The 20,246-nt window shown below is 45.6% G+C and overlaps 1 protein-coding gene and 1 long non-coding RNA gene across 4 annotated transcripts in view; both read left to right on the plus strand.

Moving 5' to 3' along the window:
* The window catches only part of LOC143714639 (uncharacterized), a 120,530-nt gene that overhangs the window by 15,628 nt on the left and 84,656 nt on the right, over positions 1 to 20,246 (plus strand). The window lies entirely within an intron of this gene.
* sult1st6 (sulfotransferase family 1, cytosolic sulfotransferase 6) overlaps positions 1 to 20,246 on the plus strand; it is a 38,515-nt gene that overhangs the window by 11,048 nt on the left and 7,221 nt on the right. The window contains exons 2-6 of one of the 3 annotated variants that reach the window (XM_077205849.1): positions 8,123 to 8,251; positions 8,376 to 8,473; positions 8,703 to 8,829; positions 9,086 to 9,180; positions 9,296 to 9,476. In XM_077205849.1, the coding sequence (XP_077061964.1) occupies positions 8,123 to 8,251; positions 8,376 to 8,473; positions 8,703 to 8,829; positions 9,086 to 9,180; positions 9,296 to 9,476 (630 nt within the window). The remainder of the gene's footprint in view (positions 1 to 8,122; positions 8,252 to 8,375; positions 8,474 to 8,702; positions 8,830 to 9,085; positions 9,181 to 9,295; positions 9,477 to 20,246) is intronic. The other 2 variants (XM_077205850.1, XM_077205851.1) reach the window with 2 other exon arrangements.

Consider the following 20,246-nt stretch of genomic DNA (forward strand, 5'->3'; position numbering starts at 1 on the left):
TTTGGGGATGGTAACCCAAAGACAGACTGACAGTCGCTCCCAGTAATCAACAAAACTCCTGCCAAAATTTGGACACAAATTGGGGTCCCCTGTCAGACACCACGTCCATCAGGAGGCCATGTAAGCGAAAGACGTGTGATCTATGACAGTCACCGCTGTCTCCTTGGCATAGGGTAATTTGGGCAAGGGATTAAAATGAGCCGCCTTCGAGAACCGGTCCACTACGGTCAAAACGGTTGCCCTCGGAGGGTGATGATAAAATCTAGCACTATGTGGGATCAGGGTCTCGAAGGGACAGACAGCGGTTGAAGTAACCCATCTGGGGGTCGATTGGAAGTCTTACCAGTGGCACAAATCGAGCAAGCAAAAACAAATTTCCGAATGTCGCGAGCCATCAATGGCCACCAGAATCGTTGCTTGACCAAAAAACTGGTGCGGTTCACTCCTGGATGACACGCCACTTTGGAACAATGACCCCATCGAATAACGTCGGACCGTAATCCCTCCGGTACAAACAACCGACTCGGTGGACCAACGGGCGGAGGCGTTACTCCTTCTAAGGCCGTCTTGACCTTCCATGTGAGTGTGGAGATAACTAGTGTCTCGGGTAAAATACACTCGGGAGTAGACGGGCGTTTGGATCGATCAAAAACACGAGATAAAGAATCGGGTTTGATGTTCTTGGAACCCGGGCGATACGAGAGGGAAAAATTTAAACGACAGAAAAAAAGTGCCCACCGAGCCTGCCTGGAGTTGAGTCTTTTGGCAGATCTAATATATTCCAGGTTCTTGTGATTGGTCCAAACGACAAAAGGTACCCCCGACCCTTCTAACCAATGACGCCATTGTTCCAACGCTAACTTGACTGCCAACAATTCTACGTTACCAATGTCATAGTTATGTTCGGCAGGTGATAAACGATGGGACAAAAACGCGCAAGGGTGCATCTTGTCGTCTCTGGAAGAGCGTTGGGATAGAACTCCACCATCCCCCACCTCTGATGCGTCGACCTCCACCACTAACTGACGTGAAGGATTAGGGGCAATCAGGATGGGAGTTGAAACGAAGCGGCTCTTCAGTTTAGCGAATACAGCTTCGGCTGTATCGGGCCACCTGAATGTCGTTCCAGGGGAGGTCAAGGCAGTCAGAGGAGCGACTAGTTTGCTGAAGTTACGAATGAACCGTCGATAGAAGTTGGCGAACCCCAGAAACCTCTGTGGGGCCTTACGGGGAATCTGGACTTGGCCAATCTACCACAGCTTTAACCTTGTCAGGGTCCATACGCACTCCCTCAGACGAGATGATGTAACCTAGGAAAGGAACAGACTGTGCATGAAAAGCGCATTTCTCCGCCTTGACAAAAAGCCCATTCTCTATCAACCTCTGAAGCACTCGTCTGACGTGCTGAATGTGTTCCTGGAGAGAAGAAGAAAAAATCAAAATGTCATCCAGGTAGACATATATGAACTGGTCTACCATATCTCTCAACACATCATTGACGAGTGCCTGGAAAATCGCTGGGGAGTTGGACAACCCGAACGGCATAACCAAATATTCAATAGACGTACCTGGCAGAAGATCTATAGCACAGTCATAGGGACGATGCGGAGGAAGAGAAGCAGCCCGAGACTTACTGAACACTTCCTTCAGGTCGAGGTACTCCGCGGGCACGTTTGACACATTCACAGACTCCTGCAAAATAGGACTGGACACCGACGAACAAGCAGACACTAAACAAGACACATAACATTGATTACTCCAAGCAGACACAGAATTATGACCCCAGTCAACCCTCGGATTGGCCAGGGGTGACAGAGGACAACGGGAATGTGAGGTGAATCCAAAAGTAGAAATGAGAGTTCCTCAGTGTGGTTGCCTGATGTGATGAGTGTCAGTCGTCCGGTAGTGAGTGTTATAGTGGGAAGTTCTTGACCGTTGAGTGCGTTGACGGAAATCTTATTAGTGAGTGGTATGAGGGGAATCTGAAGCTTATGTGCTAGAGACAAGTCCATAAAGTTTCCCTCCGCTCCAGAGTCCAGCAGGGCTTGACAATGGTGAGACCGGGTTGCCCATTGCAGTCTCACCGGGAGGAGGGTATAGGAGGTCTTGTGAGTGGAGATCCCGCCCGACAGTAGCCTCTGCCTTACTGCCGAGCCCGATCTTTTACGGGGCAGTTGTTGAGATAATGGCCAGTCCCTCCGCAGTAGAGACATAGTCCCCGGGATCTCCGTCTCTCTCTAGCCTCCCGGGAGAGCCGAGCCCTACCCACCTGCATGGGTTCGTGATCGAAGACGTGGCTGACCGTATCACCTCCGCTGGCCTGAGGAAGTCCAAAAAATCCAGGAACCACTGTCCTACGGGTTAGGTGCTCCAAGCGATGAAGGCAAGCGTCCACTCGCAGAGCCAGCTCAATAAGTCCATTAAGATCCTTTGGAAGGTCCAGGGTATAAATCTCCTTTTAGATACGGTCAGCCAACCCATGCAGGAACATGTCCCACTGCGCCTCCTCGTTCCAGTGACACTCTGCGGTGAGGGTGCGGAACTCAATAGAATAATCCGTGACCGATCGGTTCTTCTGGCGAAGATCAGCGAGTTGCCGCTCCGCCTCTCTTCCTGCTACCGCCCGATCGAACACCCTCTTCATCTCCTCCTCCATGACTGGAACGGGGAACAGCACTGATGTTGGTTCTCCCACACCGCCATTCCCCACAGAGCCACACGCCCCGATAGTAGCATGAGCACAAAAGCCACCTTAGACTGTTCTATGCCAAACGTCTGAGTTGGAAGAGCAAAAAACATAGAACACTTAGTCAGGAAAGTTCTACAAAAATTTGGCTCAACCGAATAAGACTCTGGGGTAGGCAAGCGCGGCTCCCGTTGATGACTGGGTGTAGGAGAAGTAAGGGGAACCAGCAGGGGGGTGGCACAGTGGGAGTCGCTAGGTGTTGGATCTGCTGGGTGAGCTCGGACACCTGCGCTACTAAGGCTTGCACAGCACGACCAGTTACGGCTACGTTCTCTTACTGCTGATCCATCCGGGCGATGCTGCGAGATAAGAACTCAGCCAGCTCTGGTGTTCTCGATGCATCCATCTTGGTCAGATTGTTCTGTCACGCTTGGAAATTAACAGAAGATGCAATTGAGAGAAAATTATGATTTATTAGAGAATGTCAACAGAGAAGTGCAAGATGAGTGAAGTGTAGGGTTGTAACGATACACAAAACTGACGGTTTGGTTCTTCCCACGGTTTTGACGTCTTGTTTCGGTTCGGTATGGTTCGGTTCGGTAGGGTGGGGTGGGGTTTAGAAAGCTAATTTGCTTTTTTTGTTTTTTTTTAAACAGTGGTTTAATGAAAAAAATTGTGTTTTTGTCTTTAAATTAATTCAATAACAATTAAAGGTTTTGCAAGGATTTAAATAAAAAGATCTGACAATGCTGTAAACTATATGGAGCCAGCATGTTACTATAACATTAAAGGTTAACAACAGAGCCTAGACTTTTAGCCTAAATTCAGATGCTATTTATTTTTTTAGATATAATAATCAACACCCAACACATTGTATGAAAACATGTAAACTGAACATAAGCCCATTTTTGCATTAACTTATGTTTTTACTCTAATTTATTGAAAATTGTTATTGAAATATAATAATTTACACAGTTGCTGTCATTTTCATTAAAGATATTTTAAACATACATTAAATAATTAAGATATCATTAACAGGTTAAGTAAAATATAGCCTAATAGGCTAATTTATTCAGTGCAAGAGTTCATTTCTCTAGGAACCAACAAGCTGTGGACACTGTATGACTAGCCTGCTGAGGTAAATATAATGCTATGTGACAAAGCTGTTTTATTGACGTCTTTCTGCTGCTGAAACACTGATTGAGCGATTAAACGAGTTATGATGCCTTTCAGTAAGTATACTGTATCTTTAAACATACTTTCAGGTGTCCTTTCATGTTTATTCTGTAACTGAGGGAGAGATGATCGCGTTGACTCGCGCTCTGTGCTGCCGCTTGAAATGAGGAGCTACAGCAAACTGTCACGCCACAGCAAAGAGCGCCAAAACGGCATTTATTGTTTCAATTTCGTGATCAAATAGACAGAATTTGAAAGATTACACCTTGCTTATTATCAAAAGTAAGAAAACACGGAGCTTGCTATTATATGGTGTTAATTGTGGTTAGGCTACAAAACTGAATTCGTTGTGTAGCCTACACATAAGACATGAGGTCCAATGAGGCAGGGCTGGGCGGGGTTGCAGGGGGCGGGGCGTGTTCGGTATGCCATGAGAGAATCGCGATACGTATCGTGGATTCTGTATTTCGGTTCGGTTTGAATATCGTTACACCCCTAGTGAAGTGATTGGAACAGTCTCTGTGGTAGCGCAGGTGGCATACAACTCGGTCTTCCAAGGAATGTAATGATGCAAACAGGAATCCTCCGGGAAGGCAGGCGAACAGAACAGGTGAGTAACTCCAGGAGGAAACAAGTAAGACACGAAGACCACAACCAGTTCGGGGAAACATCCAACAACGATCTGCCAAACACAAGACGAAAGAGATGAGAGTAAATAGGCGCCGCTGATCAACACCAGCTGGCACTGATGATAATCAGCGACCACACCCACACACACACACAAACACAAACACAGGGCAAACAAGAGTCAGTGAATTCATGAACTGTGACACCAATCACCAGTTACTAAAAATTACTAAAAGTTACCTGAGAAAACTTTTATTTGAATTTATTTTATTTTATTTAACGCCATTATTTGAAGAAAATTTAAGAAAAAATTTAAAATTTTGAATTTAAGAAATTCAAGAGATTCTGTTTAAAACTTTTTATTATTGTGATGTGGAAAAGTTTAACAACATAAAACCTAAGATGGTTGATAACACTTTATTTTACAGTCCTGTTTCGCATGTGTCACCATTATGTTCAGTTTAGTTTCATTATGATGGACTTTTAGTTTGTTTTCATTCTCATCATGTGCTCCTTTGTTCAGTTTTCCTGCTCCTCATTATTAGTTAATTTGTGTCAGGTGTGTTCTATTACTCATCCTCGTTTGTGTTTGCTACATAAGTTGGTCCCTCACTCTGTTCGGTCTATGTTGCTTTAGTATGTGTTGCCCTGCCGTTTGTTTATTCATTGTACCTTCATCATTAAAATTTCGTGTTGGAACTGAATGTTCATCCTCTCCTGCCTTATCGCAACCACCCGTGAAAGCATGTAGACCTATACTCTATACTTATTGTAGTAATTACAATACACTTATTAATATTCAACAATATTATTGATCTGCCTGCATTGACATTGCATTGACAACTCCATTCCCGCGACCTGTCCAACATCTAAGGCTGCCACTCTGCAGAAGCAAATTCCTTTAGCCAGACAGTGCACATGACAACTGCTGTAAATGACATGAAATATTCTCAGTCCTCGCGCATCGGATAAGGCCTTATTAGATAATTTACATGATGATATTAGGCAATCGATTGCTTCAATCACACTAGGGAGGCAGTGAGCAATAGGTCTAACCACGTCAATTTGTGCACTCCATCGTGTGTCACTCACTTGCACTGCTGACCGCGAACTGGCGCGAAGCACTGGCGTTTTGACGTTACGTACAACAAAAAATAGCCTACTCAGACCATTTTCAGGAGAGGGGTTTTGCATTATGACACAGGCTACATTTTACTCAAGCAACATTAAATAAAATGTATTTTTTTTGTCACTTTCAACAATTAAAGGTGCTATTTTGGTTCAAAAATAAAATACGGTAACCTTTGCTTATATTTAGGATGAACATAATTATTGCTGGACTGCATGATGAGCGTGCCTCTCCTCGAGAGATCGGTCTCTTCCCCATGCATGCACACTGGTGTCCTCGTAGGTCCAGGAGGGGATCAAGGAGAGATTCCTGCGCCATCCAAGATGTACCTGCGGTCCGGAATGGAGAATCATGCGTGACGCCGTTGACAGGCTAGGATGCCGGGCCGCTATTCCCCTCAGTTGTCGGGTCCTAAAGAGCACAAGCAGCAATGCCCAAGCCGCCACCCCTCGTGCCTCAGAGACCGAAGAGGGAGAGAAACCTGTGTGATCGCCGGACACCGCCCCCTTACCTGGACCTACCCATCCCATCTCTTCACTACCCATCCTTCACGATTCCCTGGCACGACGAGGACACCAGCTCTCCTTTTGTTTTAACACTTTATTTCCCCCATTTTTGGACATTCTATGTTTATTTACTTTAATAAATGCCTCTTCGAGGCTTGACACCACTCACACTGTCTCTCGTTTGGTCCTCCCGCCACAATATAGCCTATATGTATATATATATATATATATATATATATATATATATATATATATATATATATGAACTAAATTAATAACTTTTATACATTAAAAATGAACCATCACTGAACTTACTTAAATTGGACTATGATGATATTTTCTTCTAGATCTGCTGTACAGCACAAACAAACTTTGTTTCATTATTTTCCTGTTATCACTGTAAAGCTGCTTTGAAACAATCTGTATTGTGAAAACCACTATATAAATAAAGATGACTTGACTTGACAATAACTGGGTAATAACTAGGCGCTAGTCCTGAACCTACACCTAAACCTAATCTTAGCCCATAGTTACCTTATATTATTCAGTACTTTCTTCGTAAGTACACTGTAAGTAGCTACATTGAAAGTGTGCATACTGTAAAATAAAGTGCAACCAGATGGTTTATGTCAAACATAGTGTGTATGTGTGCGTGTGTGGTCAATTATTGGCTAAAGAGCATAAAACCCATCAAATTTCTTGAATTTGCAAGGTTGTCTAGAAAATGAAGAATAAAGAATGTGCATCAGGTGTGTTTTGCTTTTTAATGTTTTCTAAACTTTTGCATTATTTATAATATTATAATATTACAATACTATCATATTTTGTGCAGGCAATTTGCTTATTTTGTTGTAAAAACCTATAAGTATTGTGGTTTTCTGCCATGTTTCTCACTAACACGCCCCTAACTTGCAAACTCAGGGCTTAAAGAAAATCGATTGAAATTTGTAAACCTCTGCCAAAAAAAGTTGGCAGCTGCCGCTCCTTTCATTTCGTTCATTTTGCATATTATTTTACAACTGAAATTATGTTTAATGTTTGCCTCCTTCTTCCCTGAACTTGAACTTTGTTACAGTTATGTTTGATCACTTAAAGAGATAGTTCACCCAAAAATGAAAATTTGTCATAATTTACTCATTCTCATGTTGTTCCAAACCTGTATGAGTTTCTTTCTTCTGTTGAACACAAAAGAACATATTTCAAAGAATGTTGGTAACCAGACAGTTTACGGCACCCATTGACTTCCAAAGCATTTTGTTTCCTACTATGGACCAGAAGAACGTTCCTGGGTACATAGAGATGACTTTCTAGATCCCACTCTACTCACCTCTTTCCAAACCTCACATCCAGATCGTCCAGCCCCCCAATGTGAGGCCGGCCGCCTGATCGTTGTCAGCCGAGGGGGCACTGTCACGGATACACCAGGTCACTCCCTCATAACGATCACTGTCACCCGAATACTAATCACCTGCACCTGACACTCTTCAGCCATGGACTAAACCTCAGTCACATTCAATGTCTGTTCTCCCAAGCGGATACAAGACTAACGCTCTATGCTCTTACTTGTGGACGACTTATCTAAGAAGATTTCAGTTCCTACTCCAGCTTTCCACGATCCTCCACTCCATCGTCTCCCTCCTTCGTCTACGTGCACTTCCCCTTTCTCCGTGGATTCTCTCCTGCCAGCGGCAACTGAGATGTGTGCATACCATCCATTCCCTCCGTTCATTCCCCACTCAGCTATATTCAAGAAAAGACTGTTACTTTCAGCCTCTATATCATCATCGCTCATTGCTCTGTTACATTCTGATACCTGCCTGTTTTGACTCATTCTCTGCTGCATCAATAAATTTGTGTATAATTGTTCTCCTGTTGTGCTCTCTGAATCTGCATATTATTACAGTCATCTTGTGGGCCACAGAAATTTGCTGAGGCCCCCTTGTGGGCTCCAGCTCCCTGGTTGAGAACAACTTGACTAATGTTTGTCTCTGTGTTGAGGCACAACCTGGACTCAAGAGATAGTGGATCTTCTGCTGCACAATGGAGATGCTGAGGTGTGCAAGAGAGCACCGACAGCTGTCCGTATTCCATTTCTGGAAATTTGCGCTCCTCCACCTATACCATCAGGTACACATTTCTGTGCATGCTTCATTTATACTTATCACAAGGTTTTTGTTTTATGAAGAATGTGTCAGTGAACCTGTCTACACCACTCATGTCTTGAACATATTTATCTTTATGCTTCATTTAGGCCTTGACTTACTTAGACAGATGAAACCACCAAGAGTAATCAAAACTCACTTGCCCATTCATCTAGTGCCTAAAGGATTCTGGGAAAATAAATGCAAGGTAATCATTTAATTGGAGCAAAGTATACTTTTGATCATTTAAAAAATAAAGACAAATTTGGGTTTATTTTCATTCTTCCTATCAAAAGCAAAATATAACAAAATTACCTGTCTCTAGAGTGTACTGGTAATAGGCACTAAGCAATATAATGTTAAAACCCCTTGATCTGCCTCTGACCACAGAGTATCACAAATCATGTCCACTAGCTGCCTTGCCTGCTTTTCCCCAGGTCATCTATATGGCCCGAAATGCTAAGGATAATCTTGTAAGCTACTTCCACTTTGATCGTATGAATCTTACTCAGCCAGAGCCAGGACCATGGGATGGATACATTCACAAGTTCATGAGGGGGCAATGTGAGACAAAACTACATATTTAAATAAATAATTCACCCAAAAATGAATATCCTGTCATCTGATCCTCTTCATGTTGTTCCATACCTGTGACTTTTTGTTTTCTACAAACAACAATAAAGAAAATATTTTGACTGATGTTTCAACAATTTCAACTGACACAGTGTTCCATTTTTGTGGTGAACTATCCCTCTACAATAATGTACAATGCAATTTATTCTGGAATCTTTGGTTAATCTGTACTCTAATGTTTTTACAGTAGGTTGGGGCTCTTGGTATGACCATGTCAAAGGTTACTGGAAAGAATGCAAGGAAAAGAATATTCTCTACATGCTCTATGAAGACATGAAGGAGGTATAGTTTTTCAAGTCCTGTCATTTTGCTAAAATCTGATTTATCTTTTATTTTATATCCTCTTTTATTTTTTCATTTTCTTGTATCTATGTTTTTCTCTTTTCCTCTCACCAAGAATCCTCTTAGGGAGATTAAGAGAATCATGCACTATCTGGACCTGTCTGTTTCTGAGGATGTCATAGAAAGGATTGTGCAGTTGACATCCTTCCAAGTCATGAAAGAGAATCCAATGGCTAACTACTCCTACATCCCAAAACCCGTGTTTGATCAGTCTATTTCTGCCTTCATGAGAAAAGGTTCATATAAAACCTTACTAGAAAATCCTTAGTATTAGGGGTGTGACGATGCACTTAGCTCATGAGACGAGATGATAAACAATGTTGGGTTCACCAGAACGAGACGAGACAATATTTTAACGCTATTTTTAAGAAATCTTCAATGATGAAAGAAATGAAATATAAAACGTATTTTTTATTTGACTGAAAGTCACAAAATTTAAAACAATACAGGTGCATTTTGAAATGTTTAAACTAATCTTCAGTTCTACTTTTTGAGTATGAATTATAATATGCTGTAAAAGACAAAACAATATAATACACACACTGTAAAAGGTTTTGCTACAAACTCAACTCAGCTGCCAGACAGCTTTTCACCTTGCAAGATCTCATCACACCCTATACTTATTAGATTATATTTATTCTTGGTTATTTAAACTTTTAAATGTTTTTAGTTATAGAATGAGGAGCAGGACCTAATATAAGACTGGTGTACCCCACCTAATGGCTGTCTGAGAAAATTAGAATCCACTGAATCCAAAGGATCCACTGAAGGCAAGTTGTAGAGAGAACCTAAGTGCAGTTTATTTCAAAGAAGATCAAACATGAAACAAAAACATGGCGTGGCATGAAAAACTCAAAATCAAGACGTGAACATAGACTTACAAACAGTGGACAACAGGAAACAATACTTGATAAAGACACATGGCAAACATGAGGGCTTAAAAACACAGACTAATGACAAGACAAGGTCCACCTGTGAACAATGAACAGACGATTAACCAATGACAAGACACATGGCAGGAACACATGACAAACAGGGAATCACATGACAGACATGGAACATGACATGAGCAAACCAAATCGTGACATCCCAGCAAACAAATTTAGGTTCTGGGAACGTTCTGGGAACGTTAGTTTTTGGTTCCCAGAACGTTCCTAGAACTTTCCCTTAACGTTTGAGGAACGTTCCCGGAACGTTTTCCTTACGTTATAAAAATGGAACCTAAAAATAACCTACATGGAACGTTCCTATAACGTTCTTGTTTGGTTCCCAAAAAAATAACCTCATGGGACCATTCGGGAACGTTAGGGGAACGTTCTGTGTTTGCTGGGATATAGCCAATGCAGAGTTATTTTTTGACCGTAAGGAAAACATATGAGTATCCTGCTCATATGGCTGTTTAGCAAATACATAGATATGAAATATTGATTTGATGTAAAATTATTTTTCTTGTAGATTAGCTAAGACAAGTAGTCAATTGCAGCATAGAGAACAATTAGCCTAGCCTATAGCAAGATAAACATTTAAACAATTTTAGTTTTAATTTACTGTTGCAATCCAAATTGTTTTCTATGTTAGCTTACATATGTAGCTAAAAAGTTAACACGTCTTCCTGTGTACTTTGTAGTTTGTTGTGGACAACAGTATAGAAACTAAGATAAATCCAGAAACATTTGTGGTGAAGAGAACGACTCGGTTACTAACGTAACCTCGGTTCCCTGAGAGGAGGGAACGAGTATTGCGTAATGCTTACGCTATGGGAAAACTCCTTTTCTCGAGAAATATTGAAGTCTTTATGTAAAACGCATTGCAGCTGCACAGCATACAGCAATGAGCGAGGCAGCTCGGTCATTGGCTGTGCTGCGGCAACTTGCACAAACCAATGACGGGGCGACTCTGAACCCGCTTCCAATGAGCGTGCTTCGCGTCCACGCGCGTCAGAGCCCGCCAAGATGGGCGTGGCCAAGGGCTATATATTGGGCGCCCCGTCGTCTGAGTTCTTTAGGTTCAATCGACTGAAGCAAATTGACCAAGCACAAGCACGGCAGATTACGCAATACTCGTTCCCTCCTCTCAGGGAACCGAGGTTACGTTAGTAACCGAGTCGTTCCCTTTCGAGAGGTCTCTCCTATTGCGTAATGCTTTCGCTATGGGAACGCCATGTAAAACGCCGTGCGTGCTGACTTCGCTTCTATTAAGCCGGAGGCCGGTGCCTGAGCTTTTGATCGAAGTAATTATCCAACGAGCCAGCCGAAGGCGGGCTTTATAAAGGGACAACGTGGAACGGCCCAAAGGGCGTCCAAAGACACACACAAGCACATTTTTATGTACTGTCATGTATGAAAAATCCTCCACATCAGATGCAAAGATGTGATTCTATGAGGGAGGAGACAATGCTCAGCATGTACACACCCCAGCCTATGCATAGTTAGACCGACAGTATGTTAGAGTGCAATGAGGGGACCTGTAGGTTATAAAACCTGATAAATGTGGACGGTGAGGCCCAGCCTGCAGCCGCACAAATATCTTGAATGGGTATCCCACTCGACCACGCCCACGAGGAGGCCATGCCTCTCGTAGAGTGAGCTCTGATACCCAAGGGGCACTGAAGGCCCTTGACTTCATAAGCCAGCGCTATAGCATCAACTATCCAGCGTGATATTCTTTGCTTTGACACAGCCAGACCCTTAGTGCGGCCGCCAAAGCATACGAACAACTGCTCTGTCTGTCTGAACAGGGCAGAACGTTCCAAATATACTCTGAGTGCCCTGACAGGGCAGAGTAAATTAGCGTCACTTTCGTCTGCTGGGGACGATAGCGCGGCCAAAGATATCACCTGTGCTCTGAAAGGAGTAGAGAGCACTTTAGGAATATACCCGTGTCTTGGCCTGAGGACAACCCTGTTGTCGTTAGGTCCAAACTCCAGGCAGGTAGCGCTTGATGACAGCGCGTGCAGGTCGCCCACTCTCTTGACCGAGGCGAGAGCCAGCAAGAGAGCAGTTTTGAGCGAGAGCTGTTTAAGGTGCACAGTTCGGAGGGGTTCGAACGGGGCACGCTTAAGTGCGTCCAGGACCGTGGCCAGGTCCCAAATCGGCACAGAGGGGGGGCGTGGGGGATTTATCCTCCTGGCGCCCCTCAGGAAACGAACAACTAGGTAGTTTTTCCCTAGTGTGCGTCCTTCGACCGGTTCATGTGATGCCGCTATGGCAGCCACATATACTTTGAGCGTGGAGGGGGTGCGGCCTGCCTCCAATAGCTCTTGTAAGAAAACGAGCACACTCAGTACTTCGCATGTCTCAGGATTCAGGTTCCTGGACTTGCACCAGTCACTGAACACCTTCCATTTCTGGGCATATAAGCGCCTCGTAGAGGGCGCTCGCGCCTCAGTGATGGTTCTCAACACTCCACTGGGGAGGTTCCCGGGAATCCGTTGAGGGGCCACGCATGGAGGGCCCACAGATCGGGGCGGGGATGGAGGATCGTCCCGTTGGCCTGCCTGAGGAGATCTAGCCTCAGTGGAATCGGCCATGGGGCAGATTGTATCATCTGCATCAGTTCTGGAAACCACGTCTGGTTTTTCCAGAGTGGGGCTACCAGGAGCACATCACATTTCTCCTCCCTGATCCGACTGATGACCTGAGGTAGCATCGCAACCGGAGGGAAGGCATACAGCGGGCGGCTCGGCCAGACTTGGGCGAGCGCGTCCGTGCTCTTTGAAAAGAAGAGAGGGCAGTGCGTATTTTCCTTGGAGGCAAAGAGGTCGACCTCTGCTCTGCCAAAGGTTTGCCATAACCACTGAATCGTCAGGGGGTGGAGAGACCATTCTCCTGGGAGAACTTTGTCTCTGGACAGCATGTCCGCTCCCTGGTTCAGAACACCTGGCACATGCGCTGCTCTCAGCGAGCGCAGGTTGCGCTGGGACCATAGGAGGAGCTCCCTGGCCATCGAGTGCAGGGAGCTCGATCTGAGTCCACCCTGACGATTTATATGCGAGACTACCGTCATGTTGTCCGTTCGGACTAGGACGTGCTCGTCCCTCAGGTACGGGAGCAGGGCTCTGAGAGCCAAAGCGACCGCTTTCAATTCCAGACAGTTTATATGTAGGCGCTTCTCCGGGTTTGACCACAAGCCGGAGACAGACCTGCCCTCGTAAAGGGCCCCCCAACCTATTTTGGAGGCATCTGTCGTGATCATTTTTCTCCTTGTGTTTACACCCAAACTCACGCCGGACTGATACCAGTCGACAGCTTTCCAGGGCGTCAGGGCTTTTATGCAGCCGTGATTTGCTCTGATTAAAAAGTGGCCCGAGCGCTACGCGTGGGTGGGGACACGGCTTTTGAGCCAGCGTTGGAGAGGACGCATGTGCAACAATCCTAGCTGGAGTACAGCTGATGCTGAGGCCATGAGACCGAGCATCCTCTGAAACCGCTTGACGGGGGCTAACGAATCATTAAAGCTTTGTTCAGATGTCTGAGATCTAGAATGGGGCGGAGACCGCCGTCCTTTTTCGGGACGAGAAAATAGCGGCTGTAAAAACCTGCCTCGCTCATAGAGGGGGGGACTGTTTCTATAGCGCCTTTCTCTATCAGTTTGAGCATCTCGGTGCGTAGAACATGTGAAACATCTTTTCTCACTTTCGTCTCTACCACCGCTGTGAAGCGGGGCGGTCTGGGAGCGAATTGAAGCGAGTAACCGTGTTTTATTATGTTCAAAACCCATTTCGGCATGTCGGGGATATTTTCCCAAGCTTTCGCTCGCACAGATATGGGCTGAATGTTGGCCGGGGGCGTGTCGCAGTGACGTATGGCTCCCGCCAGCGAATCGTTCTGTGTTAACACCGAGCTTACAGCTCTCAGCGGCGCGGACGCGCGCTGAGCAGCTCTGCTGAATGCCGAGTGCAGGGGTGCGTGTGAGATTACAGGCACGCTCGCTGTAATGCTCACAGAGTGAGATGGGGAAATGTTTAACACTGTGTGTATAGTGCTTATGGGTGGGGGTGCATAGACTGTGGTAGGCACGCGCGCCACTTTCATAAAACTTCCCGCTCGTGGCGGGAGGTTCTTGGCCATATAAACAGTGTTTGTGAGTTGGGGTGCGTGCATAACAGCGGGCACACGCGCTACTCTTATACAACTTCCCGCTTTTACTGGGGAAGTGTTTATAACTGTGGGAACAGTGCTTGTGTGTAGTGGTGCATACGTAACAGTTGGCACACAATCTACATTTATGGGGCGTCCAGCCTGAGCTGGGAAAACATTTGGCACTGCGTTGACAGTTTTGATATGTGGGAATGCGCACTTTTGGTGTGGACACGTGACCCTTTAATGACACAGGCAGAAAATAGCTCTTTATGTGATTTCTGTGTGTCGCCGTAAAAACGGCGTTTGTTTGCAGGTGGGCGAGCTGTGTTGCTGGCACATTGGCTGCTGTATAGACATTTCCAGCCGCCTGTAAGGGGACTGGGTAATGCTTTAGACGTTTTGGAGAGAGCAGTCCGGCTCTCGCGAGACACGCCCTCTCCCTTTTCCTCCCTGTAGCTAGGAGGACTTACGAGGCTCTGGGTTCAGCACAATCCTGGGCCGAGGTCCCCGTCGCTCGGGCGGTTGCTTCCTGTTGGCAGAGCGCGAGCGGCGTCGAAAATCCGTTTCAGTTTTGGGCTGAGAAACGGGGGGCGCCGTCTTAGCTCGCTGCTGTTGAGGCGGCCGTTGGCGGCTCTGCGATGAGCTAGATCGCTTGTGCAGGAAGTGACGCATAGCCTGTGAGTCCTTACCGGCTTCGGTGAAGCGCTCGGCGAACTCCTTCACCGCTGGTCCAAACAGGCCGTCTTGGGAGATAGGCGCGTCGAGGAAAGACGCCTTATCTGCATCCTTCATATCTGTTAGCGTCAGCCACAGATGGCGCTCAAGGACAGTCAGGTTAGCCATAGCACGGCCGACGGATTGGGCGGTGGCTTTTGTGGCTCGCAGCGCTATGTCAGTGGCGCTGCGTAGGTCCTTAAATGCCTCAGGCTCGGGTCCAGACTCGTCCATACTGCGGAGAAGTTTGGCTTGAAACACCTGGAGGACAGCCATAGAGTGAAGCGCTGATGCAGCTTGGCCGGCGGCGGCGTATGCGCGACCGGCGAGAGCTGAAGTAGACCGGCAAAGGCTTCGAGGTATGAGAAGCTGTAGCTTTCCATCCAGCGTTGGAGGGTGGACACAGATGATTGGCCACAGCCTCCTCGAGGGGTGGAGTCCCCTCATAGCCTCTTTCTTTCGCGCCGTCCACGGAGGAGAGCGACAAAGAAAAAGAAGGCTTCAGGCGAGCGGAGTGCGGGGCTTTCCACGACTTCATGAGTTCGTCGTGAACTTCCGGGAAGAAGGGGGAGGGTCTTTGTCGAGGGGCCTGTCGGCGCCCCTGCAGGAACCACTCGTCCAGTCGGCTGCGGGTGGGTTCTTCCGGGGAAGACCAATCGAGCCCGAGGTCTTCCACGGCCTTGGAGAGAATGCGGACGATCTCTGAGTCCATGCTGGAGCCCGCGCTCGTGCCCGCTAATGTCGAAGGCGCGGGGTCGAAGGACGAGCCCGGCCAGTCGTCGGATGCAGCATCACAGGAAAAACTGTCATCCTTATCTTCGTCATCCCCTGACGCGCCAAATGAGACGAGCCCCATCGCTCCGCTGGAGGGGTGCTGGTCCGCCTGTGTGAACTGGACTGGCGGCGGGGAGTCTTCGGGTGGCGGTGAAGCACGCGGGGATTGGCCCGGCGTGACATCACTGCAAACCGCGTGCTCCGGCAGCCTCTGTGAGCGGCGTTTTCTCTTTCGCGGCTCGACCAGAGGAGATGGCAGCACGGAAGAGGTGGGCTCTTTCGCGGTGAAAACGGCGAAGCGAGCGCGCAGCTCGGTGAGGCCCAGGGCGTCACACTCGGGACATCCGCCTCGAGTAAGGGCAGCCTCTGCGTGGTCCGGTCCCAGGCAGCGGGCGCAAATTATGTGACGATCCCCGTCTTGAAGAGGGCCTCGACACGAAGCGCAGGAAGGCATTTGACGCCTTGAAAAATTGCTCTTTTAGAAAAAGTGTCGCGGGAGCGAACACTGAAAGCTTTGAAAAGGATATGGTGATGATGCGCGCCGGATGGCTTAGCAGAAGGGCGATCGAAGGCGGCTGAAGGCGCCGGCGTCCTCGAAGCAGTCCTGCTGTAGGCTTGTCGACGGCGGCGGCGGCGAAAGACTCCAATAAATCCGGAGGATCAGCAAAGAGAAGGTTCTTTGCTGAAGGAGATTAAATCTAAAGAACTCAGACGACGGGGCGCCCAATATATAGCCCTTGGCCACGCCCATCTTGGCGGGCTCTGACGCGCGTGGACGCGAAGCACGCTCATTGGAAGCGGGTTCAGAGTCGCCCCGTCATTGGTTCGTGCAAGTTGCCGCAGCACAGCCAATGACCGAGCTGCCTCGCTCATTGCTGTATGCTGTGCAGCTGCAATGCGTTTTACATAAAGACTTCAATATTTCTCGAGAAAAGGAGTTTTCCCATAGCGTAAGCATTACGCAATAGGAGAGACCTCTCGAAAGGGAACTAAAAGTATTCATAAAAAAATACTGAAGTGTTTTGGCTTGAGAACCTTCCCCAGGGTATATAACAGACAATACATTAACATTTTAAAAACATCTCCGCAGTGTTTCCGCTACATTCATTCTGCCGTGGTTGTCCGCCACACCAAAAATCATCCCGCCATGGCTGCAGTTTCTCAGTGAGGTCTGATATTGTGCATACTATTGTGTTATTGTTAAGCCCCACTAAAGGCGTAAAAAACATTGTAAAGCACCATTAAGTTTTCGTGCACTATATTCCAAAACTTCTAAAGTAATTTGATAGCATAATGTGAGGTAAAAATGACTTAAAGTCGTTAAAGTTACTGGAAACTCATCTCTCCTCAGTCATTCTCCATTCAGCATTCAAACAGCGCGTCGCGTTCGGTTACAACAGTGACACGATGACACTCTCTATATGATCAATGTTCCCATTATTATATTTTATTTGTAAATAAAGGTCTATGGTTTGCATAAAATGACTTTATCTTGCTGGAGTTTATTGCGCCTTTTAGTGTTGTCACGATACCAAAATTATTGTTTCGATACAAGTCAAGAATTGCGATTTCGATACTTTTTCTATACTTTTCCTGAAAAGGGAGAAACACTCTCAAATATCATTGCTGTGCTTTATTTTAAAACCGGGAAAACATTCTAATCATATAACACACTAGTGTTGTCAAGATACCAAAATTATGACTTCGATACGATACCAGACTAAAATACCTCGATGCCATGGGGAAAAAAAACGAAAACCGTAAAAGTAACTGAAAAATATGACAGAACTTACAATTCATTGTTTTATAAATTAATTAAAAAAAACTTCCCTGCTTCATGATCATTCCCTCCCCTTTTTAAATAAAATAATAATAATAATTAGCAAGTGCCAGTGTGTACATCCTTACAAAGATGTTTGCAACATTGACATTATTATCAATCATGCTAACATTTGCTAACCTTTCACAATTCTGAACAGGTTGGGATGACCAAAATCCTATTTCATGAAACGAGTTATTTAATATTTTTTTAAAATAATTTTATAATTACAATATAGATATTTAATTCAATTGCATCTTTGTTATTAAAAATAAGCAAACATCAAATTACAAACAATATGACAAATACTATAAGAGACAAATAAAATAAACAGTGCTTCATTTCATTTTTTTGAATAGTACTGTTACATAGATCTATAGGCTACTGTAGCTGAAAAAAATAAAGTCTTCACTCTATAAATTAACTATAGACTGATTCTTAATAAATAGATACATTTATTCAGTCAAGCATTGGGTGATTGTCAATTTTCTGTTGTTTCATTAACATTACACAGAATATTAGGCTGCTGGTCCGGCCCTTTAAGAGCTGCACGTAGGCTACCCAATGGAACACGATTTATTTTTACAAACGGTTTACATTCCCTAAAGACATACCTGACTGCGTTTACGTGAATACTTGCCAGAACGTACATTTTTTATATTATTCAATCCAAATAATCCACGAAAGAGAACTGAAGTCACGATCGCATGCTGTGTGAAAGGCGTGTTCGCTTGCTTCTGGTCTGTGCCCGGCAGCGCGAGCACGTCCCGCGCTTTATTTTCTCATGCATGCATGTTTCGCTATGCGTATATATTTTACAGTTCTGCTTCCGTTGTTTATTGAATGAAAACAGAGGAAGCAGAGCTCTGCACACACATCCTGACTCCGGCTGTCACACTTCGACGCAATTTTTCTCTCTCTCACATAACACTGTCCAGACACGAACTATATGTTCTTGCACTAAAGTATGTTGGTTGTCTTTACATTAGAATAATAATAATGTTTCATATAATCTAGATTAGATATGGAATAAATAGCATTCAATATAAAAGGAATGTCTCATACATTGAAATCAAGTTTTTATGTGATAAAATATTTACTTCACCATGGGACAGCAGCAAGCAGGCTCCTGATTGGTTAACGCGGCAGGAACTGACGGCAAAGTTCAGATTTTTCAACTCGGGACGTTACGCGAGATGAGGGAACGAGTTTTGCATAACACGCCATGCTATTGTGCAGTCGACTTAACCTGACTACCTTTGGCTGAATGGGCCAATATAAAGGCCTAGGTCACGCCCATTCTGGCGGGCTTTGCACCAGGGCGCGAAGCAGCCTGATTGGTTCTCGCGTCTGAGACGCCTCGCCATAGGTTCGTGCAGTTGCCGCAGCACAGCCAATGACCGCCCTAGTCGCTCATCTGTGTCTGCTGTGCAGCTGCACTGCATTTTTAAAATTTGGCACATTCCGTCACACAACGTCACATTCCATAGAAAGAAATTAGGCTTGTTTGAGATGAGTAAAATCTGCGCAGAACCGATCACCGGTGATCACCGCAAGATGCATGCCGGGCCACGTTCCAGTCCACTTTTAGACACGCACTTGCGAACATCCCTAAGCACTTCTCCTCGGGTGAATCCCTGCAGCCATTTTGAAGTGCGTTCAACTTCAGCAGGGACTTGCAGGGGGCAGGGGCTAAAATATAAAAAGGGGCATGCATATATATATATATATATATATATATATATATATATATAGAGAGAGAGAGAGGGAGAGAGAGAGAGAGATAGAGAGAGAGAGAGAGATTTTTAATTGAATTGACACACAACCTTTTATTATAAAAAAAAGTTTAAAAATGGTTTAGTTTATTTTTTTCATGCCATCGAGCCATATACTTACTGTATTTATAATACCATATACCATATTTATAACCATATTTGGCTCGAGAGCATCGGTTCCCGAGCAGAATGTGTGATGCCTACGTTTACACTAGTGCATTTTCATTTTAAAACGCATAACTTTTGCTACGGTTATGCCTGCCATCCACACACTACTCCGGAGTTCCCATTCAAGAACATTCACTTCGTATCGCGTAGCTATACGCTATGGGAAAACTCCTTTTCTCGAGAAAATTTAAGCCTTTATTTTAAAACGCAGTGCAGCTGCACAGCCAGCACAGCACAGAGCTGTCTAGCTCGCTGATTGGCTGGTCTGCGGAAACTGCATGAACCTATGGCGAAGCGGCGAGGACGCGCAATCCTATCAGGACTCTTCCCGCCAGAATGAACGTGGCTGCTGACTATATAAGCGGCCCATTTCACCATAGGAATTAGATTTAATCTCATTCAGTGATCGTCACATCTTCCCCGATTCTCCTGCTAGAAGCCTTCGCCATCGACGAGCCCCAGCAGCGGAACGAGCAACGCATATCCTTTAAATTTCGCCCGTCCTGTTCACCAAGACGGACCAGTGCTCCTCCCTCGAAGCAACTGGCCTCGTCTCATTCGGTGGATCGGAGGAGGAGTATGATGACAGCCTGTCTTTGGCTGCATCGGAGAGCGAGGAATGGCCGGGCTCTGTCAAGGACCCCCGCCACCCCGTCTCAGTCCGGTGGAAGCGGC

The sequence above is a fragment of the Siphateles boraxobius genome, unplaced genomic scaffold, assembly GCF_051911475.1.
Source record: "Siphateles boraxobius isolate OS27281-9 unplaced genomic scaffold, OSU_SipBor_1 55, whole genome shotgun sequence".
Taxonomy (NCBI): domain Eukaryota; kingdom Metazoa; phylum Chordata; class Actinopteri; order Cypriniformes; family Leuciscidae; genus Siphateles; species Siphateles boraxobius.